The 22033-nt window shown below is 50.6% G+C and overlaps 1 protein-coding gene across 3 annotated transcripts; it reads right to left on the reverse strand.

The window, feature by feature from the left end:
- Positions 1-517: 517 nt before the first annotated feature.
- Positions 518-18637, reverse strand: ARF1 (ADP ribosylation factor 1). 3 transcript variants are annotated; one of them, XM_061421387.1, is made up of 5 exons: positions 18521-18637; positions 2395-2579; positions 2210-2320; positions 1997-2121; positions 518-1840 (listed from the first exon to the last, which is right to left on the reverse strand). In XM_061421387.1, exons 2-5 carry the CDS (start codon positions 2540-2542, stop codon positions 1679-1681), a joined length of 546 nt encoding a protein of 181 aa, XP_061277371.1. In that variant the 5' UTR covers positions 2543-2579; positions 18521-18637; the 3' UTR covers positions 518-1678. The 3 variants fall into 3 exon arrangements, with proteins under 3 accessions (XP_061277371.1, XP_061277373.1, XP_061277372.1); XM_061421389.1 differs by having other exon boundaries at positions 18387-18530; XM_061421388.1 differs by lacking the exon at positions 18521-18637 and adding an exon at positions 18426-18512.
- Positions 18638-22033: the final 3396 nt, after the last annotated feature.

The following is a 22033-nucleotide window of genomic DNA, read 5'->3' on the forward strand; positions in this document are numbered from 1 at the left end:
GAAGGGCTCCACATCAGAGGGGCAACCCCTGCAAAAGCGGGAGGGGGTCTATGGCACAGACACACACATCACCCAGCCAGGCACGTGTCAATTACTGCGGCAGCGACACTGGAGATAGTCCTGCCCCTCCAGAGGACAAGCTGTATGGCCTTGGGGTACCAGAGAGTGGATGTTAGGAAGGGTGTGTGTGTGGGGTCTCCACGCTTGGCCCTGGCCCCTGGGGCATACCCTACATGGTGACCCTGCTGTCCCTCTCATGACTGGGCACTGCAAAGCCTGGGACCAGGGGGCTGGACTGCCAGCAGTGAGACCAATGAGGTGGTTACCACCAGGGCACTGGGACATACACCCGACCACGGCAAAGTGAAGGTGGGGGTGTGGGCAGGGAAGGGATGGGCAGAGCGAGAATGGGGCAAGGCAGAGCAATGCGGCCCTCACTAAGTGAGCAGAAAGTGGCTGTCCTTGCCCAGCTCCCAGAGGGCAGGCTGTCGGGCACCCAAACACAGGAGAGCCATGAAATAGTTAAGAGATTTTATTCTAATAGCTGTAATTACAGTGCTTGTTTGTCGAAATGAAAACTGAAAACAAGTATACAAAACAGTTGATTACTAATTGTGTACTGAAAGCAGTAAGAGGTTCCACGACACCAAATAAACCAGCTCTGAGGTTTTCCCCAAGATAAAGTTTAACAGCTCCAGCTTCTTCAGTGTTTATCAAAATACAAAAGAAAGAAGTAGAGGTTATCATCTTCAATGGCAAATCTGGCCCTTGCAGGCTGAGGGGGTGAAAGCACATGTGGACAGGGGCTCTGAGGGGCTGGGGCTCCAGGATGACCACCCGCACTCCTGCTGGTGAGACCCCAGAGAGCCCGGAGCAGGCAAGCAAGGGGGCTGCAGGGCTCCCGCTCCAGCCAGAGCGTCCCAACCAAAGTGCCCATGCTGACCCGAGAAAAGCCCGGGGCTCTTCCAAGGGCTCTGAGAACGGTGGCTGCAGCCTCCACCCCATCTCCTGGGCGGCCATGTATGCACAAATACAAGCACAAACGCTATGGGGTGTGGGAGGACCCGAGACAGAGCAAATCACAGGGACCCTATTGTGACCATGCAGAATGGATATCATGGCTGGTTCTGCCCCGTTTCATGTTCCCAACGGGAAACAGACCACCGGTGGACTGGACTCAGGCCGTTACCGCAGAACCTACATTAGGCACATTTCTCCCTTCTGTGTGTTCAAGTGTTCTCCTTATTTTGTATTTGTAACTATTTTAAAAAATGCACTGAGTTTGGGTTAAAAACCAACCACCAAAATGGATCTCAACACAGATCTAAAGCCCAGAGGAGGAGTATTGGGCTCGTCTGACACACAACTCCTGGATGACCCGTGTGCCTAAAATCCCTTCTCAGTACTAAACAGTGGGTTGATTTTCTTTTTACAATAAAAAAAAGCTGAGTAATATTGCATAGGAGTACCAGAAACTGCCTCATTGGGAACAAAAACTATTTACATTAAATAAAAACCCAGCTGCAGGCTGCGTCTGCACATTTACAGCATGGTGAAGCACACTGTGACCGACCGTGGAGACAGCTTCTGGCACTCACACCACAGGGGCACGTTTGCCACATGAGAGTAAAGCGAGGGTAGAAGGAGGGAGTGAGAGGGGAGGAGAGAGGAGTACAGCTCATTTCTGGTTCCGGAGCTGATTGGACAGCCAGTCCAGTCCCTCGTAAAGCCCGTCCCCACTGGTGGCACAGGTGGCCTGAATGTACCAGTTCCTGTGGCGCAGAGAGTGCAGGCCCAGCTTGTCCGTGATCTCGGCCGCGTTCATGGCATTAGGGAGGTCCTGGGGGTGGCAGCACAGCAGGCGTGGGTCAGGGGGGCTGCATGGAGCCCTTTCCACCTGCCCTGTGACCCCCACCCTGTTCAGACCTCCAGCCCTGAGAGGCTGGCTGCCTGACACGCACCCCCACCGGCACACAGGGTGTTCAGTCACACATACCTGTTTGTTAGCAAACACGAGCAGAACGGCGTCCCTGAGCTCGTCTTCTGCCAACATCCTCATGAGCTCCTCACGGGCCTCATTCACACGCTCTCTGTCATTGCTGTCAACCACAAAGATGAGACCTGCAGAGGGGACAGTAAGCATGACTGCAGGCACCGGGACACCCTGAGCCCCACTCCTGAGGGGTGTGATGGGGTAGCTCCCTCTTACCTTGTGTGTTTTGAAAGTAGTGGCGCCACAGAGGCCGGATCTTGTCCTGGCCACCCACGTCCCACACAGTGAAGCTGATGTTCTTGTACTCCACGGTCTCCACGTTGAAGCCTGGAGGAGACCTGGGTGAGCCTATCCCCAGAGCCACCACCACCTCCCAGCCTCCCAAGGCCCAGCGTCCTCACCAATAGTGGGAATGGTGGTCACGATTTCACCCAGCTTCAGTTTGTACAGGATGGTGGTCTTTCCCGCAGCATCTAGGCCCACCATGAGAATGCGCATTTCTTTTTTGCCAAAAAGGCCCTTGAAGAGGTTTGCAAAGATATTCCCCATGCTGCAGACCGGTGGGGGCAACACTGGCCAGAGAAACCTGCAGGAACAAGGAGTCCTGGGGTCTTTTTCTGTGCTGCCCAGGGCCAGGCAAGCAGGTGCAGCTCAGAGACCGCTCACCCAGAGCCAGGCTGAGGCAGCTCCTCCTATCTCAGAAGCTGATGAAATTCTGATTCCTATCCAAAAGAAAACAGTCCTGCCCACCTACCTCTTGAGCCTCTAATCACTCTTACAAGGCAGTATATGGGAATCTTAGAACAAGGCTGACTGGAATTTGAAGCTGCTGCTGCTGCTAAGTCGCTTCAGTCGTGTCCGACTCTGTGCAACTCCATAGACGGCAGCCCACCAGGCTCTACCATCCCTGGGATTCTCCAGGCAAGAACACTGGAGTGGGTTGCCATTTCCTTTTCCAATGCATGAAAGTGAAAAGTGAAATCGAAGTCGCTCAGTCGTGTCCGACTCTTCGCGACCCCATGGACCACAGCCTACCAGGCTCCTCCATCCATGGGATTCTCCAGGCAAGAGTACTGGAATGGGGTGCCATTGCCTTCTCCTGGAATTTGAAGCAGCTGCTACCATCATCTGAGGACCTTACACCCAAGGCCTTAGGGCAACTTACCTTTAAGTCCTTCAACTTGCCACTCTGGGGTGCAGTAGTGTGGCTTTCAAATGAATGCTAGATTCTCCATAATCTAATGCAGAGTTCTTCAAGGGGCCAGAAACAACCACATCAAGGCCCTACCATGTCTCCCAACTGTCCCAAGTCTCAATGAAGCAGAGTTCAATGGTAAGACAATGAACACCTGAGAACCTAGGAGGGCCCTGGCCGAGACCAAGAGCCAACGCCTCCTAACAAGCTGAGAGCTCAGCACACCCTGCAGGCAGGACCGGGTGAGTGAGAACACCCAGGGCTCAAGAGCAGCACACCAGGGTATTCAGTCCAAGGGTGAGCCCACAGCATGGCCATGTTAGGGAGCACTTTCCCAAGACCTGTGGTCAGCACTGGTCAGAGAGGCGGCCTGTGTGGTGCAGCCACAAGTGTGCAGTGTCTGCCCCGCCCCCACCCCGGCTCTCCTCACTCAGCAGAGCAGACTGGGAGCAGCCACTGAGCTGACTGGACCCAAGGTCAGAGCCCAGGCCCCGACACCCAGACCTGCAGGAAGGGATAAGTGATCACAGAGGAAGGGATCTCCTGTACTGTAAGACCCACGTATGGCCTCTCAACACTCAGTACATTCATCCTTCAACTGTTTTATTTCCAAACAGGGCTTTAGGAAAAAACAGTCACTTTCTCAAATGCTTAGGAATCAGGTGAAGTCAAGCTGTGGAGGGCTGAGCAGCCTTCAGCTAGGCAGATTCTGTGTGAGTGTTGACAGAAAACCAAATGAACCACAGAGAGCTTGTTCTAAGTGATGGGAGATGCTCACACCTAATCACTGGGAGAGTGCTGGTGGTAGCTATAGTCAAGGTTGGGAAAGAGCCTTGCCCTGCACACCTAACCCCCCAGAAGTTAACTATGAGCTCCCCAGTGTTTGAACTTTGGATGGACACTGCTTGGGTAAGAGGCCAGTCCCATGGAGGACGCAGATATGGGCCTGCCACAGGCACTCCCCACTCCATTCCACCTAGGGGGTGTGCCCCAGATCCCCACCACCCCACGTCAACTCTGATGACAGGCTGACATGGAGCTGCCAGGTCTCCATCGTAAGTTCCTTTCTGCCTTAGTCATCAGTGAGCATTTGGGGACTCTGCACATGTTCCACTCCTTATCCAACTTCCACCCTCTAGTTTCAGCATTCTGACATTTCCTGGCTGAATTACTGCCCTGAGGACTGTCAAATGGTGGTTCTCTATGGAGTCATTCCTTCCAGCTTTAGTCAGCCTTCTACCCAAAGAACCACCATTCTCTTCTCCACATACTGATCCGGTGTGAACTCAGGAATTCGGAGTCTGCTCAGTGGGTCAGACCACCACTCCACTGTGACCTAGGTGCTCCAATGGTCTCAGGGGCATCCAGCGGAGCCCCTTCTAGCAGGCTTCAGTGCTCTGTCAACATTTTAAAATTCTTTTTGGTTTTGAATAATATTACCTATTTATAAAATTAAAATTTAAAAAGATCTTTACTATGGTATTTCCTTTTCGGCAGACAACCACTTTTCCTAAATATATAGAGGATGATAAATTATGGAAAACAGAATGAACGCATATTTATCTCAGCTTATTTCTGAAGTCACTACCAATAAAGACATAAAAGTGATGACTGACTCAAAAGGAGAGAGAGAAGGTACAATTCTGGTGGGGTCTGACCCTGACCAAGCACTCACCCTCAGCCCTGCAGGAGAGCCAGGCGACCTTTTTGGAGCAACTGAACCAGGGGTCCTGACTCTGCTCTCCAGTCGGAGGAGGGCACAGGGTGCACTGTTCTAGAAACAGGAATATGGCGAGATCAACAGGGAGGCACACTGCCCCCACAGACCTGCACATGAGACGTGGAGGCCTCGAGGCCAGGACTTAACTCTTACACCTGGAGGCCCCCAAACATCCATGCCCCTATCTCCCTGTAAGAAGCCCCCAATGGAACTGACTGAAACAAAGAATTTGGAGAGAAGCAAGACAGAAGAGAATTTAAAAAGAAAAGTAAACAAACAGAACCCCCAAGCCACACAGCCCTAGCACCAACGTGGTGGGGATCTGGCGCCCATCGAACAAGAACAGGGCGTTAGGACAGACATGGCAAAGCTCACAGCCAAAATGAAAAAGACCCCCACACACAAGAAGCTCAAAACAGGGAAACTGGGAGCAACGTAAAAGACCAGCATCTCCCTTGGGCTGGTGATGACTTTTGAGACACGGCACCAAAGACATGATCCCATCAAAGAAAGAGCGGCCACTGTGAAAACAGTTTGGAGGTTTCTTACAAAACACTCTGAACATGTAACTCAGCCTTCATGCTCCCAAAGCGGCTGCAAACGAGCAACCACCAGACACCTGCACACTGCTGTTCACAAGTCTTACTCATGACTGCCATAGTCTGGAGGCAACCATGATGTCTTTCAGTAGGTGAATGGCTAAACTGTTTGGTAAATCCGAACAACAGAATGTTATTCAACACTAAAAGAAAACTGCTAATACACAGACAAATGTATATTATTATTACAGTATAAATGTGCATTAAGTGACAATCTAAGAATCTAAGAAGCCAATCTAAGAATACTATACAGTGTATAATTCCAACTACGTGACATTGTGGAAAAGACAACTGTGGAGACAGTAAACAGATCCTTTCCGTGGCTCTGAGGGGTTGGGAGGGAGGGAGGACGAGCAGGTCGAGCACAGGGCATTCTCAGGGCAGTGAGACTATTCTGTGTGATACGACAGTGGCTGACACACGTCACAATGCGTCTGTCCAAAGCCAGAGAACACACGACAGCAAGAGTGAGCCCTAAGATAACTCTGGGCTCTGAATGACGGTGTGCCAACGCAGGCTCATCAGCTGTAGCGAATGCGCACTCCAGCGGGGACACAGTGAGGAAAGCTGTGTGTTTTCCTCAATTACGTGGCAAACCTAAAACTGTTTCCTGCAAAGAAAGACGCAAACACTGCTCTCCACCTGCAGTTCCGTGTCAACCAAAGTATGGGCTCAGTGAAAGGGCAGGACAAAGAGGTCACAAGTGCAAAGTGTCACACGAGCCTTGTCTCCAGGTCGCCACAGGCAAGGGCAACACTCCCCGCCCCTGCCCAAGGTGACAGAGGAAGGCCTCAACAGCAGCCGGCCCAGGAAGGAGAGCTCCAGGAAAAGAGGAACACATTACCTGTGTGATTTAAACACGGGGCTTGGCAATGCTAAGGGAATTGGGAAAAAATAATGACATACACCCAGAAAAAAACCCAAGAATGAAAATGAAGTCATTTTAAGATTTCTCAAGGGAAAACATAATAAGCCAGTCACCACTTGACTCAGCAGTGAATAATATTTATTTAGTCATGATACTTTGACTGGCACTCCTCGGTACTGGGAAGCCAAGGACAGAACTTGTGGTCTCAAGGGCCAACCCTCAGTGTCCAAAGCTGACATACTTAGAGACAGTATTTGGCACCCTACTCAGAACAGTGAGGCATGAAAGGCTATCCCTGTGAAGCAGGCTGGAAGACTGCTGTCTACATTTGTTTTAGCATTAAGTTCATACAAACTGACACAGAAACCTGGGCACTAGGAGCGAAACCGTTTTCTATGCTTCCCCAGCCCCTACACGGCACTGATGGAGCACTCCAGGAGAACTGGGCCCAGCAGCAAGCCCACACGGCAGGGCAGCCTGAAGATGCAGCCAGCCGCAGCCGCAGCAGGCCAGGGGCCTCCGCTCCCTCCCACCAGCCCGGCGTGTCTGCCCACTCACAGTCCCTGGCCTGCCTTGGCCCTGCAGTCAGCTGAGCCCTAATTATCAATCTGGTCCCTTTCCTCCACACAATTTTTCAACTTACCCAACTTCTGTAGCCCCAAAGGGAAAGTGGGCCATATATTTTGGTGGCTGAACCTAGATGGGGATGAGCAGAACTCTGGGCTTCCCTGGTGGCTCAACGGTAAAGAATCTGCCTGCGAGATGCGGGTTTGATCCCTGGGTCAAGAAAGTGCCCTGGAGGAGGGCATGGCAACCCACTCCAAAATTCTTGACTGGAGAATCCCACGGATGGAGGAGTCTGGCGGGCTACAGTCCACAGAGCGGCAAAGAACCAGACACGACTGAAGCGCCTGAACACACAGCACAGAACTCCAGGGGACGCTGCACACAGCACCTCCCACTATACAAGCCATCTATCTATGTCCACCCTGCGCCTGGTCCAGGGACCCTGTCAGCTCCTGATCTAACGCAGTGTGTGTCACAGTGGAAAGGCTCAACAGTGACCTCAAGAGTTGTTCTGTGGCCTCTCCATACAGGTTCTAACTTTTAGGACATCCAGCCTAAGCCTCTTTCACCCTTTCCTCCACCAGGATCCTTTGCACTCCGGCCAAAACCTGTTTTTCAGGTTCATGGTAACGATCGTATTTGTAAGCAGTGAAGACATTAGCGCTGCCCTGCACCTGCCTGAGTTTGCACCTTTGTGCGGGCTCATAAAAAGAGTAACAAAAGATCATCTCTTTCCTGAGACAGAAAGCTCTGAGCAGATGCAGCCCCTTAGGAACATTTTTTTCTTTTTTCTGGTTAGGACCAGAAACAAGACTGGGTGGCGGTTCAACACTATAGCAAAGAACAGGACACAACTGGCTGGCCACATTCCTATCCGCAGAGATCTACTACTAGGCTACAGGCCAAGGCCAGACAAGATGCCGCCCCAGGAAAGCCAGGAGAGGGAGGGAAAAAATGCAGCTGTGAGTTTACACCTGTTCCACGCCAGTAAATGAATCCAAAGTAACTGGTTTACAGCTGTTAAAGAGAAATATGGATCTCCAAGACCTCTACCTGTGCCCGCTGCATCTCCTAACCAATCTCAGAGGATTCGGGATGAGCGAGGGAAACCTTCCCCTACAGAGCTGTGCAGCTTACTTCTGCAGAAGGAAAATCTGTCACATTTTCTGAAATGGCTAGGAGCTGGTTTATTTAACAGAATCTCTGTAATAACGGATATCAAGATGACCCAAACTACTGAGAATCATTAAGAAGAATAAATCACTAACCTAGAGCATGGCTTGGGAAATGAAAGTGTGACCCAGGAAGGCAAAAAAATAAATAAACCCACGTGTTTTCTATTCTGTGCTTCAGACCGGGACAGGCTGCTCTGGTCCCTCTGTAAATAAGAGATCACATGGGTCTCCCCTACTCAAATGAACAAGCTAAGTGACATCAGAGCTTTTTTTCATTTCATTTTTTTTTGGAAGTTTATTAGGTGGAAGTACAGCTCAACAGTTCATAATGTCAGTTTTAATACCTAATTTGAGAAAAAATAATAAAGTGAAGATCTTCCCGAGGAATTGATATACATTATAAAACATTTTCTTTAACTGTTTCATTTATTCTTTTAGCAGAATGAATGTGCTTAGATTATCAACCACTCAAAAGCCTAATTCATCTCTGACGTGTAGGATTTCATTTTAAACTGGAAGGTCCCCTACTTCCATAAGCGATATGACCACATATTACTACCTGCTACAAACTGACTTTTGCACACCAACTTAGGGTCCCGCACATCAGCAAAATAAAGCCTAAGGCACTGCTCTACTAGTCCAGCACTCCACTTCTGTAGCTCGGACATTTTTCTGCAACTGAGTACACCACCACATACTGTCACCATTTTATACAAATTAGTGTAAGAAAACTGAACATCCCAATACTAATGATAGGTAGATATGCCTTACAGGCCTAACACAACACTGACAAAGCCAAGGATCAAGAACATGTTCAGAGGAAGAATATTCAGACTGAGACGCTCAAAGGATATACTTAGGTTGACTGAACTGTATTATACTCAGGTGTACAAAATAATGATCTGATATGTGTATTTATTGTGAAATGATCACCAAAGTTTAGTTAACTTCTGTCTCCTCATACAGTCACTCTTTTTTCTTTGTGATGAGAACTTTTAAGATTTCCTCTCTTAGCAACTTTCAAATATACAATACAGTATGGTGAATTAGTCACCATACTGTACCTTACATTTCAGGGTTTATCTATCCTTATAACCAGAAGTTTCTATCTTTTGACCACCTTCACCCATTTCACCTACCTTGACTCTGAACTTTCAATACAAAGAAAAATAATAAATGAAAGAACATGCAAAAACATTCTAGAACAGTGTAATTCTCGCCTGCATCTAAAGGTGAGTTCCCGTGAGACTGATTTTTGTTTTTCACAACAGGACGTTCAGGATGTTTTGCAGGAATCAATCAATTAGACACTAGACCTGGTCTCTATGCAGCAGTCACCCCCAGTTCCTGCCCCTAAAGAAGGACGAGTGCAGAAACCCAAAGGCTAGTACAGTGACACCGGAGGGCTGGTCTCCAGTTGCCCTCCAAGTTGCTTCCCAAAGCTGAAGGAGGGGACTTCCGGTCAGGTCTGATTCTCAGGAGGAGCAATCAGTGAAATTCAATTTACATTCCTCTCTGCCATCTTACGGAGAAGGCCATGGCACCCCACTCCAGTACTCTTGCCTGGAAAATCCCATGGACGGAGGAGCCTGGTAGGCTGCAGTCCATGGGGTCACTAAGAGTCGGGCAGGACTGAGCGACTTCATTTTCACTTTTCACTTTCATGCATTGGAGAAGGAAATGGCAACCCACTCCAGTGTTCTTGCCTGGAGAATCCCAGGGACGGGGGAGCCTGGTGGGCTACCATCTAGGGGGTCGCACAGAGTCGGACACGACTGAAGCAACTTAGCAGCAGCAGCAGCTGCCAGCTTAAGACTCAAGGTGAAATTCTTAAAATGACACCAAGAAATAAGCTTCATTCATGAATAGAGCTCTTGGTATACACTAAAGTGAACATTCAACAGCCACTGTCCAGTGCCTAATGGAGCAAGCCCACTAAACCACAAGGCAAACACTGAAACAGCGTAACTGCAATTAACCCTACTTTTCAATAACTGCAAAAGTCAAAGCAGTAACTGATGAACATATTTAGGTTTTGCAGTTCCTTCTCATCCATAGTCTTTAAGTTTTATTTTACTACTTTTTAAAAAAACCATAACTAGACACTTAGATCAACCTGAAATCTACAGATGAGACCAAATAACCAGATGATCTAGCCCCAATGAAAACAATATCCACGTAGGACCTCTGAACACAAATGTCACATGGCCTTCACCTGGGGTGAAACAAGGAGTGGGTGATCCCTCCAAGTAGAGGCTTCGCTCAGATGCCCCGTCAGGAGCCTCTCTCACAGCTCTGTGCGTTTGTCCGGGCAGCAGACGCTGGCTGCTCCTTGCTATTTCTTCTCCTGGATTTGTCCCTGAGCTCGAGGCCTTCCGGGGTAAACCTACATTCCTAGTGCCTGGCAGCTACACAGGACCATCCGAGTATGCTCTCTGTGGGATGCAATGGCTTTGCAGGTCCTGCAGACCAGTGCTGGGCACCTGGGCTCTCCACGATGGAGCAGCTGGCACCATGGACCCTAACGAGCATTCATATTTTAGGAGTCAGGGCACATACACCCTGACTCCAAACACACTTAGTCTGAAGAAGTTGTTCCTGGGAGGAAAAAACAATCAAAAGACCCAAAACACAAATTTGCATCAACCTCACAACATTAAGTTCCCTGGTGGCTCAGAGGGTAAAGCGTCTGCCTGTAATGCAGGAGACCTGGGTCCGATCCCTGGGTCGGGAAGATCCCCTGGAGAAGGAAATGGCAACCCGCTCCAGCACTCTTGCCTGGAAAATCCCATGGACTGAGAAGCCTGGTGGGCTACAGTCCATGGGGTCGCAAAGAGTCAGACACGACTGAGCGACATCACTCACTTCACAACATTAAAATGTGCAACAGGGACTTCCTTTGGTGGTCCAGTGGTTAAGAATCGGTCTTCCAATGCAGGAGACTTGAGTTTGAACTCTAGTCAGGGAATTAAGGTATCACGTGCTGCAGGGCAACTAAGCCTGCGCACCACAACGAAGGAGCCCACAAGCTGCAATGAAGACCCCACACAGCCAAATAAATACTAAAACAAAGACGTATAACAGATTAAACAGAAAATGCAGGAAACAAAGCAACTTATGACTAAAATAAAGCAGGATACGAGAAACTACAGGCCACTCTACACCACCTGTGCTGTGCTAAGTCACTTTGGTAGTGTCCGACTCTTCGCAACCCCACGAACTGTAGCCTGCCAGGCTCCTCCACCTATGGATTCTCCAGGCAAGGATATTGGAGTGGGTGGTCATGCCCTCCTCCAGAGGATCTCCCCCTAAACCACCTAGACTCCCTGAAAAGCGCCCTACCACTAACTCCTTACTAATTCTGCACATCGGCAATCCTTTGTTCAGATCTTAGCTGTGCTCCCAGTCCCCCTTCACACCGTTCTCCATGTCATGCCCATCAAGCCCTTCACCCAACCTCTGAAGGCGAGTTCAGATGCCACCTTTCACGAGAAAAAGTCCTTTCCTTTCTACGTTTTTCAGTGCGCCCACAGCACACGGTGGGGTGAAGTCACCACACTCACGGTGAGGAGCAGCTGTGTGATGAGTGCAGCTCTGGGCGCAGAAGCTCCAGATTCAGAGACCAACTAACAGATGTGAAACACGAGTTCGACAGCGACATGCGCACCCTCCCAGCCTCACCTCAACGGTAAACGCTGTCAAACGCCAAAAGACTGACCCACAGCTCCACTGGGGCCCAAAGCGTTAGCGTGTGCACGCAAGGGCATGCACGCACGCACACACACACATATCTCCAGCTGCTGAAGTCGCAGTCCCCATGATCCTGACAGAAAAAGCAGGCACACCTGTCAAACAGCACAATCCTTGTTTTAGTTCTAGAAGTAAGAATGAGAAAGAGATGGCAGTTCAGGATTCTGTCGTGAAATAACTCACATTAATTGCTTTCGTCACTCTACTCTAATTATGTCGTCACCACAGATGTGAAGCCTCTGTGGTTTCTGTTCTGGGGTCTTCTCAAAAAGGCTGCCTGCACCTACGGTGCAGACACAGGACCCTCTCCAGGCACGAGGGCAGGGCTCTAGGGAAGCCAGTGTTGCCGAGACCCTTTCCACACCCTTGAAGAAAAAGGGAAGTGCAACCAACTATTAGCTTGTCAAAGTGCCCAGTTCTTCTTCCCCAAAGTTTCTCAGAGTGGCAGGTGTCCCCAACCCCCAGGCTTTTTCAGAACAAGAAAACTTTGTGAACGACTAAAGTGATTAACGGAGCTGCAAAGAGTTGGACATGACTGAGCGACTGAACTGAAAATGATTAAATCAATCTCCAAAACTTGATTTTTTTCCTGCAGAGAACTTTCACTTTGAAAACAAAATGTAAAAAAGATCACAGCCCTACCTCTTTTTCTGAGAGATGGGCTTCCCAGAGGACAGAAAACAGGGGAGAGCAGCAATGATTCAGAGTCTGTTCGATCCTCTACCTCTGACGCCCCCTGCCAGACCCCCTTTTCTGAGACCCCTGTTAGAAGCACCCAGAGATGCTGCACCAGCCCAGGGCACTCAGGACACCCTCGCTGGTCTTGCCTGGGAGGCCAAAGTGACTGGGTGAACTTCTCATTGGCCCAAACAGCCAAAGCAACCCTCTCAGTTGGCCTCTTCCTACTCTGCTCACATTTTAAACTGGGGGCAGCCCTGGACTCAGGGAAATTCCATTCACATACCTGCTCCTGCCAGCCTCTGCTTAAAACCTCCCAGCAGTCCCTGGCGCCCCTCTCAGGTGACCAGAGGTCCCATCAGTCCAAGACTTGGTGTCTTGTACTTTCACTCACTAGCACTGCCCCTGTCCAGCCATTCAATCCCAGAGGAATGCAACCCCCTATATGGCACCCCAGCTGAACCTTCCTTTCATCTCCAGACTTATCTCCTATTTCCCTCTCAATTCATGGATCTCCCATCAAAATCTAATCCTCAAATATAAAAGGACCCTCTCTTTCCCACTTTAATCCTGTGCAACTTCCTCCCAGTTCCTCAGACCCAAACCTCAGAGATACCCACAATCCCACTCTGTCCCTCTCACCCCCAAATCTGTTCACTGGCAAGTCCCATCATCTCTTTTTTCGCAAGGTGCTTCCCCGTCACTGTCTGCCTGTGCCTGGTCCTGGCCACCTTATCTCCCGCCCTCTGACATTTCCAAAGCCTGTAGCTTTCACTCCACAAGGTGTTCTTGATGCCAGCAAGAGGGGACTATTAGGAAAGATCAGGGCCAACACTCCCATGCATCTCACAGCATCAGCTCTACCATTCAGAAGGAAGCTAGGAGACAATATAACCAACATACTCACTGGACTGCAAAAAACCCAGGCTGCCCCAGATAAAATGTAACTGGGAAATGAAAGACAGTGTCGTATGATAAAACGTGACCTTCAACACTGGTCATGACCCCAAGTTCAAGGGAGGCAGGGAGAGAACTGCCAAATGAAGACTGCCACAAATGCAGCAGCATCTCAGACACTCAAGGCCTGGTGTGTCCACCAAGTTTTTTTTTCTTCCCCCACCTGGAAACAGAGAACAACTCTTGGTACGATTCTGCAAAGAACCAAATACAATCACCCTTAATTTACAAGGTATTCATTCCTTGAGAATTCAGAACATCTATTAAAACTAAGGGCTTCCCTGGAGGCTCAGATGGTAAAGAATCTGCCTGTAATGCAGGAGACCCAGGTTCAATCCCTGGATTGGGAAGATTCCCCTGGAGAAGGGAATGGCAACCCACCCCAGTATTCTTGCCTGGGAAATCCCAGGACAGAGGAGCCTGGCGGGCTATAGTTCATGGGGTCACAAGAAGTCGGACACGCCTGAGCGACTCACACCTTCAGTTAAAACCATACACACACAAGTTGACTCTGCACATAAACAGAATTAGGTTTAAGAAATAAACAGCTTTTTCCCCTACATGAAAGTCATGCAGAATGCATCCTTGCTTCTAAATATCAGTATTGCCTCCCACCTTTGACAGAGCCCAAAATCATCCCACGCATTTCCAAAATACCCTTTCTGTGGGGCTTCCCCTTCAAGGACCACTGGCACACACCAGCAGGCTTCCCTCCCCTCCTCTGCTCCTAGCAAGTCTCCAAAACCACTAAGCGCACTCCCAGCTAAGGGCCTCTGTTGCTGTTTTCCCCTGCAAGGGAGAAGCTTCCTGTTTCTTCCCAAGACCCACAGGAGGCCCTCCTTCACACCTCTGCTCACAGGACACTCCTCCCCGTCCCTCCGGACAGGCCTGACTAGCCACACTCAGCGCCCACTGCTCCTTCCGGGCCCCGTGGGCCTGCTTTCCCATTCCACTCTCTGCCCCACCTTCCGTCACTCATCTCCCTATCTCTACTTGTCTTTCTCCACTGGTCACCTCCCTGGGCACCCAAGAGATTCACAGACAAGGAGAGGAGAAAAGAATCACAAAAGAATATTTAAGGGCTTTAAGAATTAAAAAATAGAAAGATTAATCACACACAGTTTTCTAAAGAATTAGTCTGTCAGAAAAAAAAAAACCTATCAAGTCAACGATGACTCTCACACTGGTGTAAAAGTACCCGTGAGTGTGGTAGAACCCGACCATCTCTCTGACACTCCAGTGAGGAGGAAATACGAGACACAGTTAGCTACTCAGGGCAGACGCGTGCAGCTCAGGACTGCTCAATGCCACAGAAGGGGCGTGAACACAATCTGCTTCCTAAACCTGCCCCGGGGTACCTGCGACTAGTGACTAAGAATACATCTGCACTGATCTCCTCAGGAATTTGCAAGACCTCGTATCTCTTTGATGAAGAGAAATGTTAAAAACTGTAATTATTTTAAGCAAATAATAGATTCAATGAGTTAGGAACTGCATGCTCATCTACAGATAATAAACTCCACAGGAAAATGTACTCTTCATAGCAATTTTTAAAGATATCCTTTATTCTGAAACCTGTGCTCAAAATGCTGGCACATCTAACTTTGCCTTTATTCCTACTTTGCACATATGAGTTTAGACAGAATCTTGAAATTGTTTTCTTGGCCATTTGTCCCTATGTCAAACTGACAGGATACTTAAAACTTCATGCCAAAAAATTTCCAGGGCCTCAGAGACCTAGCACCACTCAACTTTCTGTTTAGCGCCCACATGTAGCACTGCAAACATAATCTGACATACAATACAAACTGAGAGATGCCGGCTATTTTACATATGACTTGCTCTTTGGAGACAAATTCTACCAACTTGCTAGCATCCTTTAGAGGACAAAAACTTACTAAATTCTGAAAACATTAATTAATGTTTCTAAAATGTACTCTACATTTTTAACTTCTGGAAATGTGCGTGGATCATAACTGGGGCTTTTGTTAATTTATGCTGTATACTAACAGTCACCTCTGTCGCTTCAGGTGTGTAAAAATGTTTGCCTCCTGAAGAGAATCACTGCCAAGTGCTGTGTGTGTAAAAATCGGCCTGCCTTGTGTGTTTCCTGTCTCTTTCAGCCAGTGAGAAGTCCTATTCTTCCCTTCCTATTTGCCGATGACAGGCTGCCCCGCAGTCTCCAACATATGCAAAAATCAGGAAACATGGTCTGTTAGGAATATTGAGGTTAGCTCCTTGCAACAGATAGCTTCACTATTTCTACCCACTCATATAAGGAAGCTTATGTGAAAGAACTGGGTGAGGGCCTAACAGACTCTCCCATGAATAAGGAGCTTTGATGTGTTTCTGTTAAATTCTGCCACATTTTTCCTAGCTAATCAGGCCATCTGATCCATCTAAGAATGCTGAAGTACCTTCCAGAATAGTGTTACAGCTGTATAGTTATAATAGGTGCTATATTTTAAAGTATTTTTAACAATCACAAAAGAATAAGGATGAAGTACTCCCCTCACCTTGGCTCACACTCTGAAATTAACCAACCCACCTTTCTCACACTCACACATTCCCAAGCCCTCCTTTACTTGCCAGCAGGAAGCATTACACCCAACCCACTGTTAGGTCAAAAACATTTCCCAAAGACCACTTCAAATGGTGCTAGGAGGACATTTCTAATACCATCCACATCAATGAGGAGCAGACAGATCACAAAAGAGGTTAAGTTCTTACCTAATCTTAAGATCCCAAATGAAGGGAATTTTTCATGTTTCTTTTCCAACCTCTGACAGATGTGCATTTTACTTCCTTCATTCTCCTAATCCTACAAAGGTTGGAAGGTCAAAGGGGAGACTATGGAATGCTGTGCACAGAGACAGTCCTAAGTGGTAAAGGAAGCACAGGCTAGATGGGTTTGAACACCAGCTCAGTAAGTGATCACAATCCTCAGGAGAGCTACAGAAATGCTCGGTGAGCCTGACCTGTGATCAAGAGCAGATTTAAATTCAAGTATCAAGGCAACATCCAATTTGAAGAACTCAAAGAAAATTGATTCAACTCTCTCAAACCAAGTTAATATACTATTTATGAACTTACACAAGGGTTTCCCCCACTTTGTTAGGTTTATTCCTAAGGCCATTTGACCATGGAGATCAACTCGAGGGTCCATACTAAATTTTACTAAAGTCAAAGAAAAGTCAAGGCGTACCCTGTTGCAGTTTCAAGCCTGTCATGATCTTTGGAAAAGGTGGCTTAGCAGGTCTGAACGGCCCCTTCACATTGCGCAAGAGGCAAAGCAATAGCTAAACCACACAATTTAAAAAACCAGAACTGTGAGAAGCACAGAACCAGTTTTTGCTTTCTAACTTTCTTACAATGATAAGCAGACAGCATGTGAGTCAGCTATCATGCAAACCAACTATTTTAAATCTTTCTGAAGTAGCAATTTTGAATACTTGTATCTGAAGTTAGCCATCACAGGAAACAGATTTGTAATGCCCAAGTGACAAGGATTTGTGTTCAACAGGACATTCCCAGTGAAGAGACACGTTACACTCTACCCATTAACTAGAGAAAACCTTTATGGGAGGGAGACAGCACATAGAGTGGCCATATTCGTGACAAACACACACACTCAACTGCTCCTAATCCTGGGCTCAGCAACACCAAACATTCAAAGTTCTTCCAGTTTTGGCTCCTCATGTTGGTTTCTGAAAACTCCCAAGGACACAGCACACGCCATGGCATCTCACACTCCTTCAGACACTCTGCCAAAAACGCAAGAGCAACCATGCAAACAGCCAGCAGGGGGGAAAAAAAAAAAAAACGCTGACCACTAGTTCTGAAACAAGACCAAGAGCTGACTACTCCAACACCAACTGCATCAGTTACGACTACATCAATTACACAGTTCTCAACAGTGACTTCCGGGGACACCCAAAGCGTTTGAATTGCCCGTCTCCTGCCAGTGATTTCTTGTGCAATTTCGCTAGTTTTCGCTAGAAGCAGCAACTTGGTGTTCTGTTGAGCGCTCAAAAGTGCTCAACTGGTTAACTAATATTTTAAGTACTCTGAAATTAATTGCCAAGCCTTATTAACAAAGCTACTGTTTTACCGTCCGTAACTGCTTGGACTGGAAAGCGTTAGGACGCTCTGCTAGGGAGGCTGCCTCAACTCCGGCCAGGTCGCGTTATACAGATAGGTTAAAGATTCACCAGCTCGGAAGTGTATTCTAATCCATGCCAAAGGCACCCAGGAAGCAATCCCGGGGTTGCAGCAATCTTGGATAATGGAACCCTTCAAAGCCGTAGGCGCGTCCATCGAGGGCTTCCTGGGCCATAGGCGCTCCTACTCAGACCCAAGCGCCACAGCAAGCGCCTAGGAACCCGGGGCTCCGCCCGGCCTCGCCGGCTCTGTTCTCGGAACAAACAGGAACTGGGCTCAAACCCTGGCCATCGTGTGACCTTGGCCATGTCCCGGGCTGCGGGCCTCAGTTTCCTGGTCCTTGCGACCCCGAGACAGGAGGCCTCGGAGGCGGAGCAAGAAGCGGGGCTTCCTGGAGAGCCCGCGTTGCGGGCCGGACTTCCGGGAGCTCGCCCCGGCCACTCTGGGGGGCTTGGTGGGAGGGTGGCCAGACAGACGCCCTCCCCGGCCCCGACTCAGCCCCCGCCCCAGCTCGGCCCCGACTCGACCCCCATCCCAGCCTAGACCCCTGGCCCCGCATTCCGCACCCACCCTGCCCCGCCCCGCCTAGGTCCCCAGCCCAGCCTGAAGCCCCAGCCCGGCCTAGTCTCGCCTCAACCCCCGGCCTCTATTCTACCCTGGGCCCGCCGGGCCTTGGCTCCCCACCTCGACTCCGCCTCGCCTCGGCCCCCGGCCCGGCCTCACCTCGGCTCTCACCTCGCCCCTCGCCCGGCCTGGCCTCACCTCAGCCCCTGTCTCGGCCCTCACCGCCCCGGCTCAGCCTCGCGCTGGGTCTCAACTCGGCCCCCGCCCCCGCCTCGGCCCCAGCCCAGCCTCACCCTCGGCGGCCGCGGCGCAGATGCTGCTCGGAGGCAGGCGTTGGTTTCGCTCCCACAAGATGGCGGCTCTGACGGCGGCCACGTCAGTGCCTGCTGCCGCGGGGGACGCTGGGGAACGGGGCAGTCCCCCCCGCAGTCCCACCCACTCGCCCTTTGCTGTGCGCACGCGCAGACTCTGTGCGGGAGGTAGGGACAGGACCTTGGGTAGGCGACGCCTCGCTCACCGCTGCGCTTGCGCGCGCCCCCCGCGTCCCCAGCGCGCCTAGCCCAGGCAGAGTCCGGCTGCGCCTGCGTGCGCCTGTCGGTGATCTGCCCGGGGGTGAGTTCTCAAGCCCATTTGGCAGATGCAGAGACTGAGTCCCAGGCGGTCCCTGCGGTCCCGGGGCGGCGGTTCTGGGTGCCAACTCCCCTCTCCAGCCTCAGGGACTGGAGGGACCGCAGGGACACACGCTGTCCTGTGCGCGGTCGTGGAGCGACCTGGAGAAGCAAGAGTCAAGATCAAATGGAGAAGGCATCTAGTAGCACGGGTGGAGCAGATACCTGGGCAGGGAACAGTGCTGCCCTGGGGTGCCACCTGAGCGGGATCCAGGTGACACAGGGGAGCCCTCCTCTGGGAAGCCTCCCTAAGCTGATCAGAAGGGAGAGGGGGCCTACTGTGGTTGCTCTCCACATTCTCCAGGCTCGGGCCTTACTGTGGCCCCCTGCTTGGGAACTCTCTGTGGCCTGCCGACGTGAGCCCCGTACCATCACTCCACTCCTGCGCTACTTGAACTCTCTCCTGTACTATCCTCCAGCTGCAGTGATGGGAGGCATAGGTGAGATTGCTGGGGCAGCCTTCACTCACTATCTTGCATGTTGTGGAGAGCACGAAGCAGGTCATCACCTGGGCCTTGGTCTAGGGGTCTGCCTCTTGGTCCAGGGACCTCTCTCCTGTACTCCCCACCTACCCACTCCTCTTGGGGCCTCCTTACAGCGCTGGGGTGGTTGGGACCTCACCAGCTCTCCCTGGGGCTGCCCACTACCCCCCAGGCAGCCCTCCTGCACCAAACACTGATGACCTCCTCTTCCGAGAGGCTGAGGGCCCTACATCTTGGGAGCCAGACGCTTGCTTTGAGCTGCAGCCTCCCCAGCCCTCATCATTTATGGAAGACCTAGCCTGTGCTCCACACCTCAGCTTCTGCCTCCTCATTGCTGTAAACACATCACAGTGCTCACTCAACATGCCCTCAGGGTTTTGTGTCTCCAGAGAGGGGCACAGAACCTTCTGGTGCTACTGGTTCTCTTCCCTAGAGAACTGACCCACAGCTGCTGCTACTGCTAAGTCACTTCAGTCGTGTCCGACTCTGTGCGACCCCATAGACGGCAGCCCACCAGGCTCCCCGTCCCTGGGATTCTTCAGGCAAGAACACTGGAGTGGGTTGCCATGTCCTTCTGCAATGCATGAAAGTGAAAAGTGAAAGTGAAGTCTTTCAGTCGTGTCCGACTCTTAGCGACCCCGTGGACTGCAGCCTACCAGGCTCCTCCATCCATGGGATTTTCCAGGCAAGAGTACTGGAGTGGGGTGCCATTGCCTTCTCCAGACCCACAGCTGAATGCCTGCAAATGATTGTGTCCTCAGGAGCGTCCTTAAATAGACAGGAAGGAGCATGTGAAAGATACATACACAGTTTTAAAAATAAGGTGGATTGCTATGTAAACCCGAGGTTACCGAATTTACCTTCTTCCTAATTCTTTTCTCCTGGTCTTGGGAAAAGAGGGTGTCTTCAGACCAGACAGGTATGGGGGCCCAGGGTGGGCACATCAGGGGAAGGATCCCTGCCCCAGGCAGGAGATGTTAGAGAGCCAGGAGGTACTAGGCAATTGCCTAGGGAAAATGAGGCCCCAGTGCCCACCAGGACCTCCCTGTCCCCTTTCCAGGGATGGAAAAGCTGTGTACCTGCCCAGCTTTGGCCAGGAGAGGGCAGAGTGAGCCCGCTAGAGGGCCTGCCAGCATCCATGGCCATAGCCATTTTCAGGTTCAAAGCCCCCAGCCCAGATCTCACCTTCAGCTTGAGCTAGAGCGGAAGTCTGGGGCTAAGTTCCTCCCCTCTTGGGGGGGGTCCCTGAGTCCAAAGACAAGATCAGACACAGGGATGCTGAACCCTGGGAAGGGTGGTTAGAGGCACAGAAGTGCCAGAAAGAGCAAAAGAGCTGAGGCAGGAGGGAGAGGGAATATGAGTACACCCTCTAAGCCCCCCAGCCTGCTAAGTACCTCATGCAGCTTCTATGTGTGGCACCTGTGAAGCGGGCAACATTTATGCCAGGCTAATGGCAGTCAGAGAGGCTGCAAGCCCACCCAAGGTCACACAGTTAGAACTGAGCCCCTGGATCTCGGATCTTAGCGTGTTTGCTGCCAGCGTCTCTTCCTCTGTCCCCACCCTGCCTCTGAAGACATTGGAGCTTCAGTGAATCTGTAGGTTGCAACATTATCTTGGGTTCCTCCAGTGATGGGGAGCTCAGTACTTACTAAGGCACACCCAAGACCCAGTTGCAGAACTGTATCCTCTTAAAAAACTTCTCGGGATGGTGGGGGGATTGGGGTGTCTCTGCCTACTTGCCCTCCCCTGGTGAGCTGGCCTCTAAAGAACCCCTGGGCCCAGAGGGGACCCTGAGACAGGTTTCTGTCCCAGATACAGGTGGGATGTGGAGAGGGCCCAATCCTTCCCTCTGCTCAGCTCAGAGCCCTTCTTCTCTAGGACCCACCCCCAAAGCCCTCTCTCCTGTGTGTCTCTCTGGTGCAGGCTTCAGGGATTATGCCAGCTGTTCTGGTGGTGTGGGTCCTGGGATGGCACCTGCATGCCCTCCATGCTCATGCCTGTTTTCCTGCCCCATCCCCACGCCATTCTGCCCCTTGTCCTGGGCCTGGGTTGGAGTCTGGGGACAGCTAGGTTATGTCAGAAGCCTGTGTTTGGCATGGGGGTGAGCCCACCGAGAGCTGCACAGCGGTCAAGGGTCAGTGGGAGTACCATGGCCCAGTTCCATGCCTATGAGTGGGCTGACTCTGGGGCCTCTCCACCTTGAGACTCTTTGAGCGTACCCATTCCTGCCTCAGTGTCCACATATCATGCAGGCTCCTCCCTTCCCTGCATCCTCTCTCTGGCCCAGCTTACAGGAACAGCCCAGGACCATTCCCTACCCAGGGCTTTTCTCCCTCTTCCTGGTAACTCTCTGGGAATGTGCAGTTCTTGAACACTCGTCTCGGCTCTCCTGAGCATGGCAGTGCTGTCTAGAAGGCCAGCTTCACTGGGAAAGATGCTTCTTACCTGGTTCTTGGTCTCACTTCATGCCTGGGCAGACGATAGGTAAGGCGAGTCCAGGGAGTGCTTCTCAGTGAGCTTCGCGCTGGGATGCCAAAAAGCACGTCTTTTTAGGACCCTCTGACTGACATTTACCATCCCCTCCCAGTTTGAATATAGGTAACATTCCCAAATAGCGGTATGCACTGGACCTATGATGTTGTCAGCAACAGAAACC

Source organism: Bos javanicus, chromosome 7 (genome assembly GCF_032452875.1).
Source record: "Bos javanicus breed banteng chromosome 7, ARS-OSU_banteng_1.0, whole genome shotgun sequence".
Taxonomy (NCBI): Eukaryota; Metazoa; Chordata; class Mammalia; order Artiodactyla; family Bovidae; genus Bos; species Bos javanicus.

What these genes read in the sequence shown, in the direction of transcription:
- ARF1 (XM_061421387.1), bottom strand. Translation starts at nt 2,542, where the DNA reads ATGGGGAATATCTTTGCAAACCTCTTCAAGGGCCTTTTTGGCAAAAAA. An exon ending in CTACTTTCAAAACACACAAG is followed by an intron (nt 2,122 to 2,209) that starts GTAAGAGGGAGC and finishes TCCCCTCTGCAG; the next exon opens with GTCTCATCTTTGTGGTTGAC. An exon ending in TCGTGTTTGCTAACAAACAG is followed by an intron (nt 1,841 to 1,996) that starts GTATGTGTGACT and finishes TGCCACCCCCAG; the next exon opens with GACCTCCCTAATGCCATGAA.